The sequence below is a fragment of the Microcaecilia unicolor genome, chromosome 2, assembly GCF_901765095.1.
Source record: "Microcaecilia unicolor chromosome 2, aMicUni1.1, whole genome shotgun sequence".
Classification (NCBI taxonomy): domain Eukaryota; kingdom Metazoa; phylum Chordata; class Amphibia; order Gymnophiona; family Siphonopidae; genus Microcaecilia; species Microcaecilia unicolor.
This window is the reverse complement of record NC_044032.1, coordinates 506,296,772-506,324,720: the sequence shown is the minus strand read 5'-3', so window position 1 is coordinate 506,324,720 and position 27,949 is coordinate 506,296,772. Positions and strand designations below refer to the sequence as shown.

The 27,949-nt window shown below is 42.9% G+C and overlaps 1 protein-coding gene across 1 annotated transcript; it reads left to right on the top strand.

Moving 5' to 3' along the window:
* On the top strand, positions 1 to 27,314 carry HS3ST1 (heparan sulfate-glucosamine 3-sulfotransferase 1). The gene is made up of 2 exons (XM_030192604.1): positions 1 to 185; positions 25,513 to 27,314. Exon 2 carries the CDS (start codon positions 25,641 to 25,643, stop codon positions 26,583 to 26,585), a length of 945 nt encoding a protein of 314 aa, XP_030048464.1. The 5' UTR covers positions 1 to 185; positions 25,513 to 25,640; the 3' UTR covers positions 26,586 to 27,314.
* The last annotated feature ends 635 nt before the right edge of the window (positions 27,315 to 27,949 follow it).

Below are 27,949 nucleotides of genomic sequence, written 5' to 3'. Positions count from 1 at the left end.
GCTCTGGAGTTGGTAGGGTCTGTGGCTTGGGCACCTGCGAGAGGACGGCGGGAGCGCAAAAGTCCCGAGCGAGTGGCGAGCGGTGCGGCTACTGCTGGCGGCTGGCTGTTACTGCGGCGCAGGGGGACGACGAGCTCCCCCCTGCCTCCCTCCCCCAATGGCACTGGCCAGGAAAGGCTCCGAAGGTGAGTTTGTGGTGCCGGGATTGGCTCCAAGCTGCTCGGGTTCTCATTTCTTCCTGCTGTGAAAGTGGTCATCTGCTGGTTGCTTCTTTTCCCACTTTGTCCCGATTCAGTTCCCTGCGCTGCACCTGCTTTCTGGGGGAAGTTGGCGAGGCTTCGTTCTCTCCCCGATCCTCCTTTTCACAGATTTTGGCAGGTACTCGCATGAGAGTGCGGGAATCATGTAAGCTCTCTCTTCCTCCGGATCTCTCGGTCTATTTCTGCCTCTCGATTCCTTTTTTTACCTGTGTGTCTGTTTCGCCTTTTTTTTTTTTTATTTCCCAGTTGCTTTATTTATGTGGTTTTCTTGGGCTTTCCTTTCATCATGCCTCTGACAGGGAACAGGTAATTCTACAGTTGCGATCGGTATGGTGCTAGGTGTTCTCCTCCTATACTTTTTCTGTTCCTGTACACTGCTAATGAGTAATAGGTACAGCAATGTGTATTTCACGTGTAACAGCTCATTGTGGGTTGGCGTTATGTGCCGATTTGTTCTGGTAGGTTGGTGACAAATGACAACTAGTATAAACTGCTTTCCTGTCAGATTTATGTTATCTCGTACACGAAATAGCTGTTTGCTTTACAGTGTATGCAAACGTCTAGTGGTCACTTGATATTCCGCATATCTGATAGTAAAATTTTAAACTCCACAAACTGTTGACCGAAAAGCCATATAAAAGATCTAGACAGCAAAAAGGAAAAAACCCTTTTCTAGGTGCGTAGTAGAGCTGGTTACAGGGATCTGCCTATATGCAACACAATTTGATATTCTGTAAAATATGCGATGCGGTCAAACAATTAAAAGGTCTACCCAACAGCGTTTTTTTTTTTTTTTTTTAACAATTTTATTTCCAAAGCTCTGTTCAGCGCAAGGCAGCTCTTTGGGGTTTGACAGACTTCCTTTATTGAAATGCATATGCATTTTTCAATGTCCATTTGTATTTAACTCATGCTTTTCCAGTGGTAGTTTAAAGAAAGTCATGTTAAGGTACTGTAGGTATATTTCCCTGTCTCCAGACGGCTTAGGTAAGAACACAAGAATAGCCATACTGGGTCAGACCAGTGGTCCATCTAGCCCAGAATCCTGTTTCCAACAGTGGCCAATCGAGGTTACAAGTACCTGACAGAAACCCAAATAGTAGCAACATGTCATAATCAAGACATCTGTTAATCTTCATTGGCCTATATATATTGTAACCTAGTTCTATACAAACTGTAGCAAATCTACTACAGACTCATTGTTCCATATAACCTGTAACCTTGTCTCATTTTCCCATTTAACTTTTGTAACCTTGTTCTGTACAATCTGTAACTAATTTACTCCAGAAGCATGTAAGCCATATTGAACCTACCAAGTGGGGAAAATGTGGGATACAAATTCATTAATAATAATATGACAAGTACCTAGCAATCTATATTTGTATCTGAGGCAGTGGAGGGTTAGGGGGCTTGCTCAAGGCCATAAGGAGTGTTTGTCACTGATTTGAACCCTGGTCTCTGGTTCACAGCCTGCTGCTCTAACCACTAGGCAACTCCTCCACTTTCTGATTTTTTTTTAGATTGAGTTTATTTAGTTAGTTTTTACCTTTTTCCCAAGTATATGAAATTTTGTAACTGGGTTTCTTCAGTGCAGAAGAAATGATACACTATCCCCCAGATTCTATATAGTGTACTTAGATTTAGGTGCTGAAATTGGCCTGGATTCTGTAACACGCTGCATAACTTAATTGGCTTAAGCTAATGAGCTTTGGTATCAGCACTTAACAACAAGCAATAATGAGCACTAATTGGCACTGATTAGCATTTAGGCGCACAATTCAGTGTATTCTGTAATGATGTGAACATAAGTACCGCCGTACTGGGAAAAGACCAAGGGTCCATCAAGTCCAGCATCCTGTCTCCGACAGTGGCCAATCCAGGTTTCAAGAACCCGGCAAAACCCATTAAAAATTATTTTTAATAATGTTCAGTGGACTTTAAACTCCGTAAGGCCAGCTGCTGTCACTACATTTTCCGGCCGAACTTCTAACATGTGGAGGTAAAAAGGGGCATGGTTATGGTCAAAATAAGCATTCTGAAATTTAGGCGCCTAAATCTATGCTCCAGGATTTATGCCGTGTTTCCATTGGTGTAAATGGATGCGCCTAAATCTAGGTGCCGATTTATAGAATGCACTTAGCACTGATTTCAGCACCGTTTTTTAATGCCATATATAGAATCTTCTCGTATGAGGGATCTCCCATTTATTCAAGCAGTGTAAAAGTGGTATTGCAGCTCAGTAAAAAAAAGGGCCCCATGATTGCCTCAAACTGAAGGAGGCATTGCCTGTAGGTAGGCTTTGGCATGCCCTCCTTAGTTTCTGCCCTTGGCCCCTGTGTGTCTAACACCGGCCCTGAGGACAGGAGAGTGTAAAGCTTTACATCTGAAAGGAACTGTCTTTGATAATGGGTAAGAAAGCACTATCACTGAAACCCTGTGCAAGAGAGTGGTGGGAAAAAATGGGGGAGGAGGGGGCCAAACTGACCCTACAAATTATAGATTTACTGTAGATGCTGGAAACAAAACAAAGTCCACTGTTAATTATGCTATTTGCTATCACTTCTCATAACTAGATTTGGCAACTCTTGCTGCTGACTCGAAGTTTGCAGCTGAACTGAACCAGATACAGTGGGGGAAATAAGTATTTGATCCCTTGCTGATTTTGTAAGTTTGCCCACTGACAAAGACATGAGCAGCCCATAATTGAAGGGTAGGTTATTGGTAACAGTGAGAGATAGCACATCACAAATTAAATCCGGAAAATCACATTGTGGAAAGTATATGAATTTATTTGCATTCTGCAGAGGGAAATAAGTATTTGATCCCTCTGGCAAACAAGACCTAATACTTGGTGGCAAAACCCTTGTTGGCAAGCACAGCGGTCAGACGTCTTCTGTAGTTGATGATGAGGTTTGCACACATGTCAGGAGGAATTTTGGTCCACTCCTCTTTGCAGATCATCTCTAAATCATTAAGAGTTCTGGGCTGTCGCTTGGCAACTCGCAGCTTCAGCTCCCTCCATAAGTTTTCAATGGGATTAAGGTCTGGTGACTGGCTAGGCCACTCCATGACCCTAATGTGCTTCTTCCTGAGCCACTCCTTTGTTGCCTTGGCTGTATGTTTTGGGTCATTGTCGTGCTGGAAGACCCAGCCACGACCCATTTTTAAGGCCCTGGCGGAGGGAAGGAGGTTGTCACTCAGAATTGTACGGTACATGGCCCCATCCATTCTCCCATTGATGCGGTGAAGTAGTCCTGTGCCCTTAGCAGAGAAACACCCCCAAAACATAACATTTCCACCTCCATGCTTGACAGTGGGGACGGTGTTCTTTGGGTCATAGGCAGCATTTCTCTTCCTCCAAACACGGCGAGTTGAGTTCATGCCAAAGAGCTCAATTTTTGTCTCATCTGACCACAGCACCTTCTCCCAATCACTCTCGGCATCATCCAGGTGTTCACTGGCAAACTTCAGACGGGCCGTCACATGTGCCTTCCGGAGCAGGGGGACCTTGCGGGCACTGCAGGATTGCAATCCGTTATGTCGTAATGTGTTACCAATGGTTTTCGTGGTGACAGTGGTCCCAGCTGCCTTGAGATCATTGACAAGTTCCCCCCTTGTAGTTGTAGGCTGATTTCTAACCTTCCTCATGATCAAGGATACCCCACGAGGTGAGATTTTGCGTGGAGCCCCAGATCTTTGTCGATTGACAGTCATTTTGTACTTCTTCCATTTTCTTACTATGGCACCAACAGTTGTCTCCTTCTCGCCCAGCGTCTTACTGATGGTTTTGTAGCCCATTCCAGCCTTGTGCAGGTGTATGATCTTGTCCCTGACATCCTTAGACAGCTCCTTGCTCTTGGCCATTTTGTAGAGGTTAGAGTCTGACTGATTCACTGAGTCTGTGGACAGGTGTCTTTCATACAGGTGACCATTGCCGACAGCTGTCTGTCATGCAGGTAACGAGTTGATTTGGAGCATCTACCTGGTCTGTAGGGGCCAGATCTCTTACTGGTTGGTGGGGGATCAAATACTTATTTCCCTCTGCAGAATGCAAATAAATTCATATACTTTCCACAATGTGATTTTCCGGATTTAATTTGTGATGTGCTATCTCTCACTGTTACCAATAACCTACCCTTCAATTATGGGCTGCTCATGTCTTTGTCAGTGGGCAAACTTACAAAATCAGCAAGGGATCAAATACTTATTTCCCCCACTGTAGTTTTTGTACTGCTAGGGTGCCATTACTGTGATAACTTTACAGTAAGATCTGGCGTGATAGTCAGTTATAGAATGCAAGAACAGCTTACTGAAAAACGAACTGCTGATCTGAGGCAACTTTAATGACTGTTGTGTGGTTTGAAAGTGCTGACTATTATAGATAATGTAGCTTGATCAAAATGTTTCATTTCACAAACATGGTCGGTTACTACAGTGTGTGCTAATGTTGTTTATTAGAGAATCCATGACATAAAATAGGTCTTGCAGTAAATTATACAAGTTAACAGCTTTAGAGAGGGCTGTTAGTAAATGCCCTTCACCTCCCCCCCCCCCCCCCCACTCATTATTACACCAAAAGAGTGCATGTGGTGATTTTAGAAGGGTTAGGCACCATGTGCACGTATAAAATGCTGATTTACACACACAATTTGGCATGGCATGTATACAAGGCAATTTTTGCTGCTTACAATTGTTAGGTGGAAGACTTTGCAAAACTCTGTTGCCCAAAGGGAGACAGTTAAGCAGCTGAGCTATGAAGCTCAAACGTTTGCAGTTCTGAGGCTATTTTTAACCCCCAACGAGGTAACTTATGCAATGACTCGGGTGTAAGTTCCAGAGCTGAAATATTCATAGATAATAGAAAATGATGACAAAGAACGTATGGCCCATCCAGTCTGCCAATGCATACAAGGTATTAAGGCCTGTAATCTTTTCCTCTTCCTCGCGGATCTTGTGTGCTTGTCCCCTGCTTTCTTGAATTCATATATAGTCCTTGTCTCCACCACATCTGCTGGGAAGCTGTTCTATGCCGTTCCATCCACCACCCTTTCTGTAAAGAAACATTTTTCTTAGATTATGCCTGAGGCCATCCCTTTCCCTTTTACCTTTTATCCTATGACCCCCTGGTTCAACAGCTTCCATGCAATTGAGGTGCCAGGGAGGTTCTTTGCCACACATTTATCATCTCCCCTCTCCTGCCTTTCTTGCAAAGTGTACATATTGGGGGAGGGGGGAAATTCTATAAATGATGCAAAAAATAATCGGCACTGGAAAAAATGGATGTTAAGCACTATTCTATAAAACATGCATATCATTTACAGAATCATGCTTGGCATCTATTCCCATGCCTAACTTTGGGTGCCAGACTTATGTCTGCTGAAACCTGGTATAAACGGTGGCACCCAAGTTAGGCACTCTGAGGCAGTGTTTTGTAAGATGTACATAACCTTTTGGAACATCCCTGACACCTCTATGCTCCTACCGTGGTAACTCCCCCTTTTGAGGTATGCACTGTTAGGCATCCATTCCTTATAGAATAGCACACAGCCAGATGTGCGCACAAATTTTTTAATGGGTGCCAATTAACATCAATAACTGGTTAGTACTCAATTGTCGACATTAATGGACTTGGTGGCCAATTAATCTGCACGTGTATCTCGAAAGCACGCCCAAATTTTGGCATACAGATAGATCTAGGTGCCATCATGTATAGTATCTGAGGGACTGAATTCTGTTTCCACACTGAACTATGAAATATGGGTACTTTTTAAAGGAACACAGTGGTGTTTCTAGGTTGGCTACCACCCAGGATGGATCCCCCTGGTGCATTCCCCCCCCCCCCCCCCCCCCCCCCCGTGAACAGGAACTAATGTCAGAGGGAGCAGGGAACTGGTGGAGCCCACAGCCACGCAGCTGCTCCTTGCACCCCCTTGCAGCGTGTTCCTGGGTCAGACCACCCCCACCTCCCTACCCCTGGTATGCCACTAGGCCCCCATACTACAAGTCTCCTTTAAAACTCTTCATGCTGCCTTAAGTGTGGGTAAATAGTCTCTCCTAGTCCTGGTACTTATGTGTAACACTACTTTCACTTGCAAAGTCACACAAGTGATGCTGCTCTACTGTTTGAATGTGTTCTTTTATAAAATGGCTACTTTCCTGTGTGTACCATCAAATACACTTTTTTTTTTTTCATGGCAATATACGTATTTAATAAAAGGCTCCTTGTTCAGCAAGCCTTTTATAAACAACTGTTGCAGTTTTTGTCTTCATTCATTTATTTTCCAACCTAGAAACCGTATACAAACGTATGCTGCAAAGTAGTGTTAGCAGACCCTATATCATGCTACAGATGTGATCTGTATAATGAGCTCTCTGTTGAAGTGCACACCAGCTTGAACAATTTCACATAGCCAGAGGGACAAAAGGGATGCTGTTGAGCTGCGGCTGGGATAACCAATGAAAGCTGTTGTCTGTGAAAGGTGTTGTCTTTTTTTTTTTTTTTTTTTTTTTAAAGGTTCCTGCTTGTTTTATTTGTCACATTTTACTAGTAATTATGCAGGTTGTGATGTAATGCATTAAATGATTAATCACAATAAAAAGAAGAAACTAATCACATTTCAGTGTCTCCTACCTCCTCCTCTAAACATCTCTTCTGTTTTCTTCCACTCCCAACCCCTGTCCTTGGTGCAATCTGACATCTTTTCCTGTCCTTTATTCAGTATCACCACCCCAACGCCAGTCTCTACTGTAAAGGTCGGCTTTTGTTGATCCTCATCAACGGCAGCATTGCACATATGCTACTTTGTTCAAAGCCTTCCTTCTCTTCCGTCACGCCCAGGAAGAAACATGAAATAATGCCAGAGGGAAAGCTTCGAAGTAGGCCACAGGCAGCTTATATGCAACACTGCCACTCTTAGGATCAGCAGAAGATCACAAGCAGGCTTATTTTCGAAAGAGAAGGACGCCCATCTTTCGACACACATCGCAAGATGGGTGTCCTTCTCCCAGATGACTTTACTTGGTCCTTTTTTTTTTCTTGTTACGACCAAGCCATGAAAAGTGCCCGAACTGACCAGATGACCACTGGAGGGAATCGGGGATGACCTCCTCTTACTCCCCCAGTGGTCACTAACCCCCTCCCACACTGAAAAAATTCTTTAAAAATATTTTTTTGCCAACCTCAAATGTCGTATGCAGGTCCCTGAAGCAGTTTTAGTGGGTGGAGTGCACTTCAGACAGGTGGACCCAGGCCCATCCCCCCTCCCACCTGTTACACTTGTGGTGGTAAATCGGAGCCCTCCAAAACCCACCAGAAACCAACTGTACCCACATCTAGGTGCCCACCTTCACCCATAAGGGCTATGATAGTGGTGTACAGTTGTGGGTAGAGGGGTTTCGGGGGCTCAGCACACATGGTTTTTTTTTTTTTTTTTAATTATTTTATTTATTAATATAAGTCATTATTTCACAACAAATTATGAATATGCAATAGGCATTAACAGGAAGTAAAAAAAAAAGGGTAATAACATTTAAGGCCTATTCGTCCACAAGTTAAGAAACATTGGTTCCAAGAATCAAGTAATATAACTAACAAAGGCAATAAGAGAAAAAAAAAAAAAAATTATAATCCCCACCAGTTGCTACCTCGGGGTTGCTGATCCCAGCCTGCTATTTTATGGAGGGCATACAACATTCATATCTACTCTAGCATCAAGAAATTCTTTTAACTGTTTAGGGTCAACAAATTGAAACTGTTTGCCCTCAAGCATTAAATTACATATACAAGGAAATCGTAATACAAAATTTATTCCCAATGCCAACGCTCTAGGACGCAGTTCCAAAAAGGCCCTGCGTCTAGCTTGAGTAGGCCTTGAGAGGTCAGGAAAAACACGAACCTTTGAGCCCATAAACAAGTTTTCTAAATGTCTTAAGGAGAGTCTTAATATTGCATTGCGGTCAGGCTCCAAAACAAAAGTAACAAGCATAGTAGACCTCTGGGTAATAATCTCTAGTGAACTCTCGAGGAATGAAGTTAAATTCATTCCATCCCCCACCACTGGGAGGTTTCCATCACCCCCCTGTGGGTTCCAGATGTAATAGGCCCGTGTTATGGGGGGCAACGAATCCTTGTCCATTCCAAGAATGTCCACCATATATTTCTTGACCATTTCAACAGGTGAAATTAAAGGAGACTTAGGGAAATTTAGGAACCTAAGGTTAAGTCTCCGAATCTGATTCTCCAGGTATTCTGTTCGTTTATGAAGAAAAATATTGTCCTTAACCAAAACAGTCTCTAAAGTTCCCATCTCTTGTAATTTAGTATTCAAATTTTCCAATTTCGAGGCCTGCTGCGCAGATACCTGTGCTTGGAGTAGCGCAGCTTCAGAAATAATTCTTATATTATCAGTATTCTCTTTTAATGTAGGTTGCATAGAGATTTGAATATTATGTACCATGTCCCATAGTGACTCTAATGTCACAATTGCAGGTCTAACCACGCCAGAAATTCCAGGAAGGGGTTGAATTTGAGCACCAACTTGAGATAGTTTAGAAACAATTTCTAAGGGAAGTACCTGTAAAGCTGATTGAAAAAGTGCTTCTTTCGGTTGGGGTTCACATTCTATCGCCGCAGACCTTCCCTCGAGCAGGTTGGGCTGAACGCCTACATTCTCCGTCCCTGCTTGGGCTGCCAGCAATTCCCTTCCGGGTTGAGGCGGAGCAATGCGCTCTACAGGGCTCAAGGAAGCCCCGTTGGCGCTCTCAATCGACGCCGATGCGTCGAGAGCGGCAGAGGGGGTTGAAGCTCCCCGAGGTCCCAGTAGCTGCTTCGGAAACTGGAGAGTCGTCTGCCGTAACGCCGAGGACGCCTCAGGAGCCGAGGAACGCTCCTTAACTTTCCCCCTCCGTTTCCCCATCAAGGAGGCCACAGAAGCAGCGAAACCAGCAGAAAACAACGGAGTCACCTCAGCAGCTGACACAGGTGCGTCCGGTCAAAGCGCCATCTTGGAACCCCCCAGCACACATGGTAAGGGAGCTATGCACCTGGGAGCAATTTGTGAAGTCCATTGCAGTGCCCCCTAGGGTGCCCGGTTGGTGTCCTGGCATGTGAGGGGGACCAGTGCACTACAAATGCTGGCTCCTCCCACGACCAAATGGCTTGGATTTGATCGTTTCTGAGATGGCCGTCCTCAGTTTCCAATATCACTGAAAATCAGAAACTACCAAGTCTAAGGGCGACCATCTTTAAGGTTGACCTAAATTTCCAGGTTTTGGCATCCCTGACCGTATTATCGAAACGAAAGGTGGACGTCCACCTTGTTTGATAATACGGGTTTCCCCACCCCTTCACGGGACGTCCTGCGAGGACGTCCTCAGAAAAACTTGGGCGTCCCTTTCGATTATGCCCCTCAAGGTAGACCAGCAGGGGTATTGAGAGGAGGGGTCAGATGCTGAATCCTGGGTGGAGGCAGAAGGGTGAGCTGCAGAACTGGAGGAGTCAATGATGGAAACTATGACCGAGGCAGTGAGCTTCAGAAGCCACAAGAAGAGCTTCGTGCTTCACACGACCAAATTTGTGTTGCTGCTCATGAGGGTGGAGGAGAGGGACAGCGATGTGCTGGACGATGAGAGAGATAATGGACTTGGGGGAAGAAGAGAGGGAGTGAAGTTTGAGAAGAGGAGAGATGATAGATCTGGGGAAGGAAGGAGATTATCTGCCTTTAAGGAAGGGAAGGGGGTTGGGATTTGATATACTGCTTTTCTGTCAAAGCAGTTAACATATGTACAGGTACAAGGAGCTAAGATAGAAAATAAATAAATTGAATACCTTTTAATTGTGAGATTTTTAATCGTGATTAAAAATTTTTATCAAAATGCAGTCTTAATAAATCTAGGTAATATAAATAAAACGGCTGCACATTTAGCATGGTTTTTAACACGACTAACATGTTAAAATTTTAACTTGACTTAATTTTAATGCATTAAGGGGATGTTTTACTAATCCACGGTAACGTTTTTAGCTCATGGGCATCTCAGAATTTACCACCAGATTTCTACCACAAGCTAAAAACGCTACTGCAAATACCCCCTAATCGCATTCTGCCTCCCCCTCTTTCTCTCTCTGGTATCTCTCTGAACTTGCCTGTACAGACACCTATTTGCAGGCTCAATGTGGCTTACATAGTGCCGGAGATGCGATTGTCCAGCAGTGTTGGGATTTTTGATTTTCTCTTTCTAGCTCTTCTACCTCTAGGGCTGTGAACCGATTCTTCAGTTCAACAAAAGATGGAGTTGGAGGGCTGATCTTGCAGGATCCAGTGGCCTGTGTCCAGCTGTTCTCTGTCTGCTCAAGATCTTCTCTCTTTGCTGGAAGTCCCCAGTGTTTCAACATGCATCTCTGTGATGAATTTCTGGTTGTCACAGATGTTTCTTAGTTTTGCCACATCCTCTCTTAGTTCTTTTACTTCTTTCATGAGGGATTCAATGTACATCCAAGCATTCAGTCTGGACAGAGGCAGAAGGTGTAATGAGAGCCGCAGCTTTAGGGGCTTGTTTGCCATACCCCTAAATTGCTCCAGGTACTGGTACTGAATTGGTTCCTTTCTCCGATTACCAATGACTTCTGTATTCCTTGCACTCGCCAATCTAAGCCAGCAAAACATTCTTATACATAGAAGCGATTTTTCTCTGCCCTCCACTTGATCAGAGACAAACATGGCCCAAAAAGCTACTGTACATACACGGAAGGGTAGCACAACTTGTGAGGGAAAAGTGTGGCCACCAAGACCAGCATGTTTTCAAATATTGGCGAGTCAAAACCTAAATTGCAGTACAGTGCAAATGTGATTTCTGGAGGTCTGACTACTTTGTTCTTGCATCCTGGCTCTGCAAACAATGTAAATTGAATTCATATATGCAAACTAAAGACTATTTGATTGTGGGTGCAGTAGAATCAGAACTGGATGAGGTCAAGCGTTTCTAATGTTTAAATCTGGTGTAAATCCTAGCACACAAGTTGGGCATGGATCCCCAAATTCTATAACACTGTATGCATTTTAAGGGAATGCTTCTGGCCTGCCCATGCCCTTTCCATGGCTACTTCCCATTTGCAGATTTGCATGGAAACACATGTGATTCTATAAATTGGACACATGTGTTTTCGCACACTTCTGCCATCTTTGCCCTGTTTTGGCACCTTATGTCCATTAGAACGCTTTTTCGCTCCAAAAATTTACAGAAGTAGCACCTTTGTTCAGTGCAATTTATGGAATTTCCCCCCAAGATGTGTATGCCTGCTTCCTTCCAGACCGTATTGGTGCTACCATCTCGATTGGGACCATTTTGCTCCACACACTAGGATAAGTGTTGAACATGGGAGCTTGGTTCTCCCCTTGATGTGATGTCATCAAGCTGTAACTTGTTGGCTTCTCTTAATCTGAACTTCAGGGGCATGATGTGCCTTCCCTGCCCCCCCAAACTTCTTTGGGGAGGGCAGCGAAGGCACATCATGCCCCTTTATGGGCCCTTTTCTTGAGATCTGAAGTTTTAAGCTAAGCTTATTTAGGGTTTCATTCCATTCTATGTAACTTGTTAAGTTGTCCTATGCCTAAATAAAATTCAAAGGGACTTGTACACCAGGAATATAAACCAAAGTTATAATTAAAAAACAAAACCAAGTTAGTTATTCTTTAGAACAGGAGTCCTCAAATCCAATCCTCAAGGTCCACAACACAGCCTGGTTGGGTTTTCTGGATTTCCACAATGAATATGGATGAGATCTAGTTGAATGCAATGGAAGCAGTGAATGCAAATAGATCTCGTACATATTTACTGTGGCTATCCTGAAAGTCAGGCTGGGTTGTATACTTTGGACTGGATTGGAGGACCCCTGCATTAGAATAATACTCGGGGTGGGGGGGAACGGCACATTTTTCAACAGACCAGCAAAAAGTCATGTTACATCCACATCCATATCCTCTCTACTAGTCAAAATCTGGCACAAGCTTACTGATACATTTTGAAAATTTATGCAAGAATTGAAAGATAATGATTTTCATATCAAATGGATTATCAGTAGCACAGTGTCAGCCCTTTTTTTTAAACCAAATATATGCAGTTTGAGAATAGAACACTGCCAGATTAATGGAATTTTCCACTGATATCCATGGCACAGTTCATTTATATCAGCGGCCAGCAAATTGAAGGAGCTGGCGCTGTGGTTGAAAGCTGATCAGAAGCAATCTGACATTCTGAGAGTCAAAAAGGGGTTGAAATATGTTCCTCAAGATTAAGATTATATTTCAACATCTGCAACAAAATCTTTGAGTATTATCCAGGTAAAACCAAGATTGCAGCTCTTCCCCCCCCCCACCTCCCCCAAGTGTAGTGCAACCTGAGTACACTACATTTGAAGATCTTCACAATATTTAAGATGTGTTTATGGTTTCAAGATTGCAGCATAAACTGTTGGCAAGTGATGAGCAACATTTCCCATATTATATAGAACTTGGAAGAGCCTCCAGTTTGAGCTGATCGTTTCAGGAGATCAGTTATTTCTACAAGTGTTCATATGGGAACACACGCTGAACAGTGTACATAAAGAACATCTTGACACTGGAAAAGAAAATCTGAAAGAGTATTATACTGTGACCGACTTTGAATGTAGATAGAGAACTGGTGCTAAACTCTATGAATCCAGTGGTATCAGGGAACATTGATTTGTTCATTTAGTGTGAATGAAGTGCTGCTTTTTCTGTGAAAGTGCAATTCTCTGTGTTTAAATTCATTACCAGAGAAAACTAGATGTACTGATAGTTATTGGATGTTTCATAAAGTCTTAAGTATGGTTTATTCATCCCTTTTTCACAGTTGTATAACTGATTTTTTTAAATGTGTGTGTGTGTGTTTAATTTGTTTTTATGGTATAATGCTGCAGTTTTATGGCTTTATTGTGAACCACTTTGATGCTTGGGTGTAAAAGCAGTATATCAAATCTGTCAACAGGCAGGATTGAGTCAAGCACTCAAGTGGGTGACTTCATTGTACATCACTGGGATGGAACAGCTTTTGCACATGCAGCAGTATCCTCAGCTTCTGAATTTTTGTTTTTCCCTCTCAGCCATATGGGTGCAAAAACATCTCTGCTGATTTTTGAGGTTTTTAGTCTTGCTATTTCTTGTGTGTGCGTGGTTCCCCCCCCCCCCCCCCCCCCCATTAGTTTTTCCATTACTACATTCATGTCGCAGAAGCTTAGGTTTCATTTCTGTCCTTAATGTGACAGACAAGTCAGAACATTAATGCTTTTACTCAATGTGCCTTATTTCTTAGGTCCCAGCCTAATCAATACAAATGTAAGCACAATTCCCCTGGATTCTATAAAGGTTACCCAAATTTGGGCACAGATCTCAGGTCTGCATGCAAACATTTAGCGAGCTGTTAACAAACAATTATTAACATTAATTGGCACTAATTAGGATTTGTGCGCAGATCTGCCAGCATACTTTTCTGTAACACTGCATGCCTAAATTGTCTCAAGCACAACTCAAAAGGGAGCATGGCCAAAGGATGGGTTAAGGGTGTTCCAAAATTGGAGCAGTGTTATAGGATACCGGGGTTATGCATCCAACTTGTGCACCAGGATTTACGCCAGGTGTGAGAATCTGCATTAAGTGCTATTCTATAAATGGAAATCGGCCTGTGCTGGATGCAGATTTTTTTTGTGATGTCCAAATTTGGGCATCATTTACTGAATCTGGCCCTGTGTGTGCATTTCCAGCAAAACAAACCAAACCAAGAAGCAGGAGAAGGAAGCAGTCTTAATAGACAATGGGATAAACACCCTAGTTTATTACAAAGCATGAGACTGTGTTATCACAGAGGAGAGCCATACACAGCACTGAGCACGCTCGCTTGATATTTCTCTATCTCTTTTGAGGAGTGCATCTTAAAACATGGTCTTTTTAAAGACCACTTTACATTTGTCTGCTCAGCTGCAAAGGTTGTTTGTTCCACTTAGAACTTCAATATAAGACTCTTGCGCATTGTAGTAATAAAATATCCCACTGTCAGTTAAGCCTGCTTCCTCCTTCCGCTTTTTGGTTTGTCCTGTTTATCTCGTGGGTTTATTTTTTATTTTTTTGTCCAGTTACCTTTTGGTTCTTGCATTTCCAGCAAGCCAGGAGGGATCACTTCAACTGTCTCCACAACTGTTAGGAGGCTGAGAAAAGAGTTTGACAGAGGACAAAAACAAAAGGGAACAGAGTCTGCTGGTTCTAAACAATCTACCAGATTATTTTTGGTGGAAGTGCCAGGCATTCCAGGTGCAGACACTAAAAATCACCACCTGGTAGCTCCTTGGAAGCATCGCAGTGCTCTAACAAGCAGATGATCAAAACAGTGCTCCAAAAACAGCACTGGAACAGCGCAGGATGTTATAAGACTTATGATCAGTGATAATTGCATGCAAATTTAAGCACGCAATTATTTCTGATCATGGGGTAGAAGTGTGGGAGAATTGTACCTGAGCATGCGCTCAGCACAATCCTCCTGCACTTGTTTGACAGGTCTGGGTGATCAAAAGCCCAAACCTGTCAAACACAGGGGCTGGAGGTCCATGGGACCACCAGGCCCCAACTACCCCTGCCCTGAGCAACGGGGGCTGGAGGTCCAGCGGACCTCTGGTCCCCCCCTGACAATCCCCCCCCCCCCAGGTTCAGGAAGGGGGACCTCCAGGCCCCTTTGGAAATGTTGAGGGGAGTTAGGTTGGGGCTGAACCTGGGGGGGGGGGGACTGGAGGTCTGTCAGACCTCCAGCCCCCTGTTGCTAGGGGGGTCTTCAGGTTTGCTTTGTTGGGGGGAATGGGGGCCTGCTGGCATGCAAATGCGTGCTGGACAGGGCTCACCATTCCTCCCCAATGATCTGCAAACCCTAACACCAGCTCGGAGCTGGCATAGGGTTTGCTGTGGCCAGCAACCCAATCTTTGGCGAGCTGGTCGCTGATCATTGGGGATGAATGTTTAGCCCCGTTTTGCCTGCTAGTTGCGTTCAGAGCCTTCAAGCGCGTTGTTTCACTCTGATCATTGGGCGGTAGCAAACGCCGGAACTAGTATGGCGCTAACAGCCTCTAGTGCAGGCGTTTGCTTTTGATCATCCCCACCTAAGATGCTTGAGACAGGAAGTTGTTACTAGGCAACAAGCACAAGCCAGAGGGGAGCTGTCTTTACAACCCCCCCCGCCCACACACACCACCTCCAACATACCAGAAAAGACAAACATATCTGTGTTCAGAGCACTTTTAACCAGACTTGAGCATCTACTCAAAATGGCAGCATAAGAGCAGTGATAGTGGAGATCAAGTCCATTGCACTGCTTCTGCACATGCCAGATCTACAAGTTCAAAAGGTACCCAGTGTACCTGAATGTAACTCACCTTGAGCTACTACTGAAAAGGTGTAATCAAAATCTAAATAAATAAATACAAATACTTCTGTACCTAGGTTGTCTACTGAACGCCATTACGGTACTATGTAAGCCACATTGAGCCTGCAAATAGGTGGGAAAATGTGGGATGCAAATGTAACAAATCCTATATAATAAAACGCACCTTTAACATTCTGAAGCTGACTGCATGGCTGAGGCATTCCTGCTCTCTGTATCCATCTCCTGAATTGACATCACATACTTCCGGGTTCGTCACAAGCAGAAGTGACCAACCACACAAGGTTTCTCGGCTTCAGAATGTTGGAGGTGCATTCTATTAAATAGGATTGGTCAGTTCCTTGAAGCACAGCCAGAGCTCAGCGTCCTGCACAGTAACACTCACACACCAGAGAGAGAGAGGGGGGCCTGACACCAGAGGGAGGGGTGGGGAGGTATCTCTGTCACACACACTCTCTCTCTCACTCACACACTCTGTCTCACACTGTATCACATTCACTCTCTGTGTCACACAGTCACTCACACACTCTTGGTCTCATACACTCAGTCTCACAGAGAGTCTGTGTCTCATACACACTCTCTCGCACACACTGTATCTGTGTGAAACACACTCTCTCTCACACTGTCTCACATACACACTTGCACACACTCTCATTCTCACACACACACACACTCTCTCTCTCTCTCTGACACACTCGCACCCAGACTCACTCTGTCTCTCTCTCTCTCTCTCTCACACACACACTCGCACATTCACTCTCTCTCTCGGTCACTCTCACATACACTCTCTCAAACATACACACTCCGAGGAAAACCTTGCTAGCGCCCGTTTCATTTGTGTCAGAAACGGGCCTTTTTTTTTACTAGTAATAAACATTGTCCTCATATGTTTTGGTCTGACATCTTGTCTATTATTTATCTTTTAAAAAAAAAATTAGCTAAAAGTGCTTTACGTCAGGAAATAAGGTAGTGTTATGTCTTATCTAGACCTTGTAGTTCCTGTATTAGAGACAGCAAACTTTGATGGTATCAAGGCTGCTGACTCAGCAGAGTGGAAGGACTGCTGATGGTGTGCTTGTTTATCACTGGAGTCTAATTACCCTGGTCCAGCATCTAGTTTTACACAAGACCAGTGTTTAAGTTTGACCTGTAAACCCACAACCAGTTGAGTTTTCAGGATACACCACAGATATGCATGAGAGAAATTTGCACAAAGCTCTGCATAGGCGACTTTCACTGGATTTCTTGGTCTCTGCCATAAATATACACAGTGGCTCTGGGATCAATAGAAGCTTGTTTGGGATAGACGGTTGTAGATTCTGTATTGGTCCTGTTTTCAGAAAAGGGCTTTGTGTTTCTGTAGCAAGGAAAGAATTTGTTTTGTAGACCAAGATATGTTAGTAACACTATTAAAAAGAAATGTTTTTTCTGTGCTGTTTATGTATGCCATAGAAACAATACCTTAATCTCGAAGTAGCCATTGTGAACTTAATTATTGGTTCTTGGCTCTGTGAAAGAGCCTTCTCCACATGTAGCTGCATGTGGCAAACTATTTAATTATGTTTTCAGTGACTAAACATCAGAACTTCTCATTTCCTAGCAAAAGATAGCTCTAAATGTAATCCAGCAAACCTGAAACATTTTCAGTTTAATAGCAGTGTGGTTAATTTGCAGTTGCATCACAATTAACTGTGGTTGCAAAGAATAACAAAACAGCTTAACTTTCACATCATTAACTCCTTTCCAAAGATACTACACAGTATGCTTTATTTAACAATTATTCTGACTGCAGATTATTGCATAGTGAAGGTCTCTAAGTCACTTTAAAAGCACTGGTGTATCTGCAACCCTTCAGCGATCTGTTCTGCAGTAAGTTAATAAGGATGTAGAGGAATGGCCTAATGATTAGTGCAGTGAACTGAGAACTTGGGGAAGTGGGTTTGAGTTCAGTGCCGATTTTTGCATATGTGGACCAAAAGAATTCTTGGGGGGGGGGGGGGGGGTTCAGTGCCAATTTTTTGCTTATGTAGACCAAAAGTAATTTTTATAAGTGTGTATGTGAACATGTCTGCATGCTGAAATGCTTACAAATTATTTTTTATTTGTATCCCACATTTTCCCACCAATTTGCAGGCTCAGTGTGGCTTACATTTGCCGTAGTGGCGATTGCCATTTCCGGTCAATAGGATTACAGATGGTATTACATTCAAGTGCGTACATACATGGTTGAAGAATACATTATATTACTTAGGTATCAGCATTATGTTGTTGCATAGGTATCGACATTAGGGTAGAAGTGTTCGTGTTCAGTAAAAACAATGAGGTAGGTCAGTCGTGTAGTGAGAGATCAGATCTGTCTTGTTCGTGTTCATTCTTATTGTGTATTAATTAGGATGGTTGTTTGTGGTATGCCTTCTTGAATAAGTCAGTTTTCAGTAGTCAGTAGAATGATATTCAAGATGTATAACTGATGTACCTTGCATTTGTTTGTGCCCACTAGAATGCCTTGGGCTTCAATGAGCAGCCTCTTCAGTTTACTGCTTTGCTTTTGTATTCTGACGTGCAGAGTTCATCTGGTCTTCTATATTTTGTAAGTGTATTGAATTCGATTGCCTCTGTAAATGAGGCAAGCCTTGTAAGAACCCATTAATATGTTGCTGTGTTTTTATTCCCCTCATTGTGCGACTTGTTACCTAGAGAATCCAGACGTTTCATCGCCTATTTGGTCTTGTGGCCTAGTGAAGTCTTGTTTGTTAGACCTATGAGATTTTTTGGAGCTTTTAATAGAAACTGATTTTAACTCTATTCTGATCAACAGCTCTTATTTGAGATTAGGATACAAAGGACCTTTAAACAAAAAAAATGGAGTTTGTATAGTCATAAGATGCTTATGTGAAGTCTAAAAAAGGTGCTTATTTTAAAGGCAGAATAGGCACCTATTGCCTTTAGCATAAATGCTGACTCAGTTTGACACTTGTTCTGAAAGGTGTGCATATACTTCACATGCAAACATATTTTATATAACACACACGTACATTATTTCTACCATGACCAAATATGCCCTGTGAATGCCTATATACAGATCGCATAAAAAGTTCCTACTTTCATGTACATATGCTATTTCACAAATGTACAAAAACAGGCTTTACGTGTGGATAAAGATTGTTACCCGTATGGTATCATTTTAATTGTATTCGTTTTCTGGTATCATATGGAACACAGGCGCTTCTCCTTCAATTCAGTCTTTCTAGCGCCTTTGACCTGGTTGACAATATTTTGTTACAAATTCTTGATGGCACTGGGATTACTGGTCTTGTCCATAATTGGTTTTGAAGATTCTTAACGTCTCAATCATATAGGGTTAAAATAAACTGTAGTCTTTCTGTTACGTGGAGTAATCCGTGTGAGGTACTCGGGGATGCCCATTATCGCCACTGTTTAATGTATTTTTACATATACTAGGTTTAGAATGTGAGAGATGGGGGAGGGGTATGATGTATAGTTATGCAGATATTACAATGCTGATATCCTGTAGTAACTCGTGGAATATTGATTTTCTTTCAAAGTGGTATTAGGCTAGTTGAAAGCTAAAATTAAACATAGAAAAAGCAGAATGTTTACTTCTTGACAATACACCTACCTTTCATCTAGAACTGTTAATCCTATAACCGTTAATCAAACAGAATACAAACTCTCTTGCCATCAACATTTTAGGAGTTTACTTGGATTCCACATTCTCTGGAAACACAAGTTAATTTTGTAATTAAAAAAAAAACTTCCTTTTTATGAAGAAACTTATACATAACTTTTTATTGAGGATCAATTTTGTTTACTTGTACAAGCTTTAATACTCAGTTGGTCTATATTGTAATCTCATTTGCCTAGGTTGTACTAAACACTTAGGGTATGTTTACTAAGGTGTGTTAAAAACGCTAACACGCCCATAGCGCACCTTAGTAAACATAGGCGCTATTAAAGAAACTTCATACAATACAAAACACCTCGCTTCAATTTAATCTTATCCCGAAAAAATTTCTATTCTATACTATACTTGGCTTCCAGTTGAAGCCAGAGTTGTGTTTTAGCCTGCTTTCTTTATAAAGTTCTGTATGAACTTGCATTGCTCAAGTTACATGGAGGCATATTTTCAAAGCACTTTGGGAGGCTAAGTTCCATAGGTTTCTATGGAACTTTGGGAGGCTAAGTGCTTTGAAAATAAGCCTCATGATCACTTTCAGTTCCCCTATTGTTCCAAGGTTCATAGGAAAAATTTTTAATCCATTTATTTTCCATCTTTGAAAGGTAAAAAGACAAGCTATTTGAGAACTCATTAACCTTTCAGGCTACTAGAATAGGGAAGGAGATTATAATTAAAGGAATCCAATAAAATAGTAGTAAAGACTTCAGGAAAAATATATAAAAAGTTTCTTTCTGGAAATGTGTTACACAATGTATTGTAGTAATTCTGTACTATTTTAGTACTCCCACACATTTGACCTGAGCTGTACTGGTAAATTTTCTGTGCTGCTCAATGAACTCTTATTTTTCAGCTTAATTTGTTTTCCAACTTTTGGAAGCTAATTAACAGCATTCAACAGAACAGAGACTCACACAGGCATCAGATTGTCGAAACACAGCACCGTGTCTAGTCTACTGTTGAATTTCTTGTGCATATGGGTAAAAAGTGGTGTGTGGGTTTTTGTTTTTTTATTTTAAAGAAAAAGGGCTCACCGGGGTTTGGGTCTAGCTGGGGCTTGTCATTGGGAGGAGGGCCGAGTTCACGATTTTTATGAACCCAGAAATGCTCTTACTAGCACATGGGAGGGCACTCTGGGTTCAGTGGAATGAGGGAGGAGCTGGAGTGAGGGAGGGCCACAAGTGCCAGCTGTAGGCTGGGTCTGGGTCTGATGAGACGGGGAGGAGCTGGTGAATAAGATTTACGACTGTGAATGCCACCGCTGCAAGGCTTCGGAGCTCGGGAGTACGTGGGTGGATACACGCTGACTTCATTATGCACATATGCGCTGGCGTCAGTGTGTATGCATGTGTCCTGGAGTGGTGCTGGCTTGCAGTGGGGGGGGGGGGGGGTTGTTTTGGGGTTTGTTAGTTCATCAAGTTGCCAGTTTTGGTTGCAAAGTCAGTGGGGTGCTCAGGAGCAGCCCCAGATGTGGAGAGGCACAGGGAGGATATGTGCATGAGACAGTGGTTGGGCCTACCGTGAGCTGCACGAGGCAAAGCCGTGCAGCAGAGAGAGTGTGCCGACTCGCAGCCAGCACATAGAGAGAGGGAGACAGCAGAAAGGGTGAGATTTCACCACAGACAATGGAGGTTTACTGGGGGAAAGTAATTTTTATTTTGAGTTCTTTTGTGCAGCGTCTGGGGCGTTTAGATTTGCAGGTTTCAGAGGACAAATGTTGGGGCAGGCATGCACATGCCTGCTGGTTGCCATGACAACTTGGGCTAAACATTCTGTCTTTAGTGGCAGTTGGGAGGGAAGTAACCTACTGAATGGATGTGTACACCTTGAGGTCTCCTGTCAAGCCTAGAAATAGCATCAAGTTTGATTGTAGTCATATTAGAGGTTGACAGGAGGTGCCAAGGAACTGGTGAAAGTGAAGTTTAGTTTAGCAGTTCCAGTCTGGTAAGTGCATGAGAATAGCAGCGAGAGCTGCCTGTGACTGTGAAGAGCCTCATGGTGGTTGGACTCTCAAGTGGTTGTGCATAAGAGAACAAAGCCCTGATAACTTTCTCTGGAGTGTCGGGTATTTGCCCAGAAACTCCCTGAAGGATTCCTGATACTCGGAAGGTCCTTATTGGGGCTGAAAAGGGATAGGGGATTAACTGAAAGAACCCCAACCTCAGTACGTTTGTGAAGAAATATTAAAGGAGCAGACTAGCCAAAATAGTTAAAACAGTGTGGGAACCTTACAGAAAAGATTGCTGATCATTTTGTTGCCCCAGTTTATGAGCTATGGGATGAAGTGGCTCATGTGCACTGCTGCTGCTGTTTGAAACTTGGTATTAAGAACACTGATTCCGCTGGTGATGTAGTGTTAAAGGGACCTCAGCACAGTTATTTTATCTAGCAGTGGAATTGCTGTATCCCTGCAGAGATTTTAATAAATTGACTAATTCGGGTGGGGGGGAATACCAACCAATGGAAGGTTAAGGGGAGTGACTTTCTGTAATCCTTTCAGTGGAGAACTGCTCAATTGAAGTACCTTTCTGGAATGTGCTGGGTACCAAGGCTAAATACCACCATAATTCATCTTTATGAATGTAGATATCCCTTCCCCTTTCTGAAATCAAAATTGATGTCTGCATTTTGGCCCCTCCCTAGTCCCACTCAAAACACACCCATACCAAGCCCCTTACCAATAAGGATGTATAGAGATTTTAAACATCTGTATCCTAGCTTTATAAAATCAGAATTTGCATATCCATGTAATATGATGTCAAAATGCTGGTTTTCAAACATCCAAAACATGAATAGAGCTTCTAAAATAAGGGCTAGTGTAAAGTAATCCTTTTAACTGATTTGTTTTACCTCTGCCTTGAAATTTTTATGGCAGTGAGAAGAGTTTACATTTTATACAGTCTCTGAATTGTATTTTTTTTTCAGAAACTTAAAACACAAACACTTGTTAAAGGCATTGCTTTATTTTGTAAGAAAAAAGGTACCGATACTCATTATGGGTGGGGGCACCACCTATGGCTCCACCCCTAGGTTAGCCACACCCCTTATCCCAACTATGGCGCATATAAACAGGCATAATTGAAAATATTATACCAGTATAGGAGAAAATAATAACTTGAATTTTTTTCATTATAAATAGAAATCAAACAAAATAAAACATGGAAAAGAAAATAAGATACTTTTTTTTATTGGACATAACTTAATACATTTCTTGATTAGCTTTCGAAGGTTGCCCTTCTTCGTCAGATCGGGAAAAAAAAATTCAAGTTATTATTGTCTCCTATACTGGTATAATATTTTCAATTATGCCTGTTTATATGCACCATAGTTGGGATTAGGGGTGGAGCCATAGGTGGTGGTGTAATTTTTTTTTTCCGATCTGACAAAGAAGGGCAACCTTCGAAAGCTAATCAAGAAATGTATTAAGTTATGTCCAATAAAAAAGGTATCTTATTTTCTTTTCCATGTTTTATTTTGTTTGATTTCTATTGATAACCTTAAGAGTGGACTAACACGGCTACCACACTCCTCTGCTTTCATTATAAATAAATTCTGTAAGATGTTACAGCTCCAGTATACCCAGTGCAAAATAAGATAGCAGATGTAAATTGTTAAATTGGACATATTCCAAACACTAAAATGAAAATGATTTTTTTCTACCTTTGTTGTCTGGTGACTGTTTTTCTGATCATGTTGGTCCCAGTCTCTGATTCTGCTGCTCTCTATCTGTTCCCTTAACTCCGTTTCCAGGGATTCCTTTCCATTTATTTCTTTACTTTCCTCTTCATTTCTTGCTCTACATCCATAGGTAAAAGCTGGGTCCTCCGCAGACTTGACTGGAGGTATAGAGTGGATCCAGTTTTTGCCTATTTTCTCCATCCATGTGCAGTTTTTCTCCTCTTTTCCCTTTTCACTCATCTCCGTCAGTATGCATCTCCTGTCCTTCTTCTCTCTTCCCTCTCATCCATCCATGTCCAGCATTTCTCCTGTTTCCTCCCCTCCATCTGTGTTCATCTCACTTCCTCTCTTTCCTCCCCTCCCCTGCATCCGTGTCATCTCCTCCTGTCTTCTCCTTCCCTCCGTCCGTGTCCATCTCACTTCCTGTCTTCTCCTCCCCTCCATCCGTGTCCATCTCCTTCCTTCCCATCCATGTTCACCGATTCTCTGCCCCAGCCTCCGCCTGCCCCCGAGATCGTTCCAACTCCATCCCTACCTGCCGGCCCTCAGCTCACCAACTTTCCATTCTGCCCCCTGTAAATCTAATATTTACCGAAGTCGCAGCGCGAACTGGCGGTAGTGAAGACAGCAAGCAGGCAGGCTTGCCTCTTCATTGCTTCCCTGCCCTCTTAGCACAGCTCAGGCTCAGTGTCCCGACTTCATTGCATCCCGCCCTCGCAGAAAGGAAATTACATCAGAGGAAGGCGGGACAGTGAGAGGTCAGGAAAGCAACAAAGGCGGGACGCTGAGCCTGAGCTGTGCTGAGAGGGCAGGGAAGCGACGAGGAGGCGAGCCTGACTGCTTGCTGTATTCACTACTGCCGGTTCACTCTGCGACTTCGGTAAATATTAGATTTGCAGGGGGCAGAACGGAAAGTTGGTGAGCCGGCCCTCAGAAAAAAAAGGTGTCTGTACGCTATACTGGCACAAAAAAAGCACTGGTTAAAGCAAAATGGAAGTAACAGTAAAAATAAGTAATATTATTTTTCATCTCTGAATTATTTTATTCAGAATATATATTCAGACGATGGATTTTTTTTTCTAATTATGAATTAGAAAGTATTTTACTTATTTCTATAGCGCTACTAGATGTACGCTGCGTAAGTATTTAGAATTAGAAATACTTGTTCTGATACTCTCAGTACATTAACTGTTTGATAATTAGAACAATTTAAACATCAAAGGGTCCTTTTTGCAAATCAGCAGTAGAATGTGGCCTTAGTGTGTACCCAAGCAGGTCTTTTCTCATGCGCTAAGACTACTCTCAGTGGCGTAGGAAGGGGGGCGGGAGGGGCGGTCCGCCCCGGGTGCACGCCGCTGGGGGTGTTGGCTCCGCTGGTTCCCCGCTCCCTCTGCCCCGGAACAGGTTACTTCCTGTTCCGGGGCAGAGAGAGCAGGGAACCAGCGGAGTCGACACAGCTCCCAGCGATGTACACTCGGTGCGGATCAGCCCTCCCGCCCGCTCCCTTTCCTACGTGTGCGACTGGTAAGAATGCACTCCAGGGGGGATTGCTCCGCAGTGGGGGGGGGGGGGGGTGCGCAGTGGCAGTGAACCGCCCCGGGTGGGAGCCGCCCTCGCTACGGCACTGGCTACTCTTACCACTGCCGGAAAATGGCCAGTTTTTTACATGTTCCGAATTAATGGCCATGCGCTAATGTTCTCATTAGCACATGGGCATTACCGCTCACACGATGATCCCATGCTAATCAGCATGCAGTAATGTAGATGCGCTAACTGATATGGCACAGAAATGCCCACTCTTCACCCCCTGACATGCCCCCTCCCAGAAAAAAAAATTAGCATGTGGTTTGTGCATGCATTCAGAACTTACTCCAGGATACCTCAGTGTGTTCTGTGGTAAGCCCTTTTAAGCTGTGATAAGCATGCTCCAGTGGCGTAGCTACCGGGGGCCTGGGTCCCTCCAAATTGGCTCTGGGGTCCTTGGTTTGACTGGCAGGGGTCTCCAGCCCTCGCCAGCTGAAGCATTTGTCCCGCACTGGTTTCACTGCATTGCCTGCCCTGCTCTTCTCAGTCATGCTGTGCGCGCTTATTTTAGTGAAACTGAGCATGCGTTCGCGCATTCTCGGCTTTGTTAAAACGAGCGTGCACAGCGTAACTGAGAAGAGCAGGGCAGGCAATGTGGCGAGACCAGAGTGGGACAAATGCTTCAGCCCAGGTTATAATGATAGGGTGGTGGCGGGAGGGGGTGTGCGGCAGGGAGGTGGGCCAAAATGTACCCTCCCACTTTGGGCTCTGGCATTCTGGCTACACCACCAACATGCACTAGAGTTTACCACAGTAAAAGGAGCTTCAAATAATTCTTAAACATTTTGTTCTTTTTGGCATGTACCCTGTAAACTTTAAATATACTGATGATCTCTTTTTCTAATTTCTCTTTTTCAGTGAAATTACTACTGGAGAGCAGTACAAATGCTGAGTAAAGAGACAACCAATTACATTAAAGAATTTGGTATGAAAATTTGCTCCATGCCACTTACCTAGCTGAGTAAATCTAGACTGTGAGTTCTGTCATGGCAGCATTTCTGTTAGGAGCAGTCTTGCTCTTTGTTCAACCTCATCTAGTGCCTTCTAAACCAACCTCCTTCTCTAAAGCCAGTGCCACTGCTCAGTCTGCTGACAGAGAGCATTTATCAAACTCTTTGAAGAATGACATACAAGAAAATGCTCACCCTAATGGAACTAGGCAGCATCTGCCACATGCAATCATTATTGGAGTAAGAAAGGGTGGAACAAGAGCCTTGCTAGAGATGCTTAGCCTCCACCCTGATGTTGCAGTGGCAGACAGCGAAGTCCATTTCTTTGACTGGGAGGATCAATACAGAAAAGGTTTACAGTGGTATGTAAATAAAATGCCGTTCTCAAACCCTCACCAGCTCACAGTGGAAAAAACTCCAGCATATTTTACATCACCCAAAGTGCCTGAGAGAGTTTTTAACATGAATGAATCAATCAGACTGCTGCTTATTCTGAGAGACCCAATTGAAAGAGTACTGTCTGATTACACCCAAGTGTTCTACAATCATAAGCAGAAAAATAAAGTGTATCCACCTGTCGAAGAACTCCTGCTGAAGAACGGTGAAATTAACGTGAACTACAAAGCAATAAACAGAAGTCTGTACCACTTTTTCATGCAAAGCTGGTTACAGTTTTTCCCACTCAATCGTATCCACATTGTGGATGGGGATAGATTAATCAGTGATCCCTTCCCAGAAATGGAAAAGGTAGAGAGGTTTTTAAAGCTATCGCCTCAAATTAACGCATCAAACTTTTACTTCAACAAAACAAAAGGATTTTATTGCCTGAGGGATGGTAGTAGGGATCGCTGTTTACATGAATCGAAAGGAAGAGCTCACCCTCCAGTAAATTCCTATTTGCTTGATAAACTGCATGACTACTTTCATGAACCCAATAAAAAATTCTTTGAGCTTGTTGGCAGGACATTTGACTGGCACTAATATCTTACACATTAGGATTGTTGAAGTTTGCTCAAAGTTTCATGATTTTATTAAAATGGACATTTTTAAGCTATAAGTTATTTGTACAAATCTATAAATTATGTACAGTATTAGATCTGTTTCCTGTATAAACTAGTTATATTTTTCTACTTGTTTAAATTGAAAAGCGTTTTGTATTTTTCATATGAGTGTTGAAGTTGTGTTTGAATTCTATATGTAAATTAAAAATCAACAACAAAAAAAATCTATTTTTGAAACTGTGTGAAAGTATCTGTTCACCAAGGACCCTGTTTACTAAGGTGCGTTAGGTTTTTCAGCGCACGCTAACCATGTAGACACCCATTATGGGTGTTTACACGGTTAGTCCACGCTAATGCTTAATGTGCACTAGAAACGCTAACACACCTCCAGTGTGGCTTGGTAAACAGGGCCACAAATTATGTTGCTGTCAAAAAATAAAACAAATAAAACTGCTCATCAAGCCTATACAGCGATGCAAAAGAGCAGATCACACTACGAAAATTCCTTTTAAATATTTTAGGCCCCTTTTACAAAGTGGCAGTAAGCCCACCGCGGGCTTACCTTTCGCTAAAAGGGAAGTACTGTCAGGCTACCACAACACCCTGGTGGTAGTTTACACCCCCAGCGCGTGTCATATCTGGCACTACAAAAATATTTTAATTTTGTAGCACCGGTGTGTACCTGGCGGTAATTGGGCAGTGACACACAGTGCCCGGATAGCGCAGGAGCCCTTACCACCATCTCAGTGGGTGGCAGTAAGTGCTCCCCCCCAAAATGGCCACGTGGCAAGTGCTTCACTTGCCACGCGGCCATTTCCTGAAAAAAAGAAAGGCCTGCCACTTACACGCTGCATTAAAGGGGGGCCTCAGCGCACATCACAAACACCCGCCGATGCCAGCACAGGCCCCCTTTTCCCACAGCTTTGTAAAAAGTGTCCTTGACCTCACATGAATAAAGCGTTTGCTTTAAAGGAATTTTCCTAGTGTGATCTATTCCTTTACATCACCATCTTTGATCTTGCGTCTAGTCTATATATTCATTATCCTCTTTCCTCTGTAACACTTTAACTTTTAATTCATTGTTTTGTTTTATTTTCACGAAATCACATTTCATTAAAATGCTACTATCTGAATGCATTAAATTCAGACATAGAAAAGATGTACAGATGTTTTTATTTTGCTTTCTGGTTCCTATTGCAGTTACAATATAAATTTTTATTTGTTTATGGCCTCTAATCAAAGTTGGGTCTGTTAGCTAAGGTGCAACTTTTGTTAATGCAGATCGATTCATATTCGTGAGTAGAACCACATGGGAAGTGGTGTGTTTAAGAAATGTTACTAAGT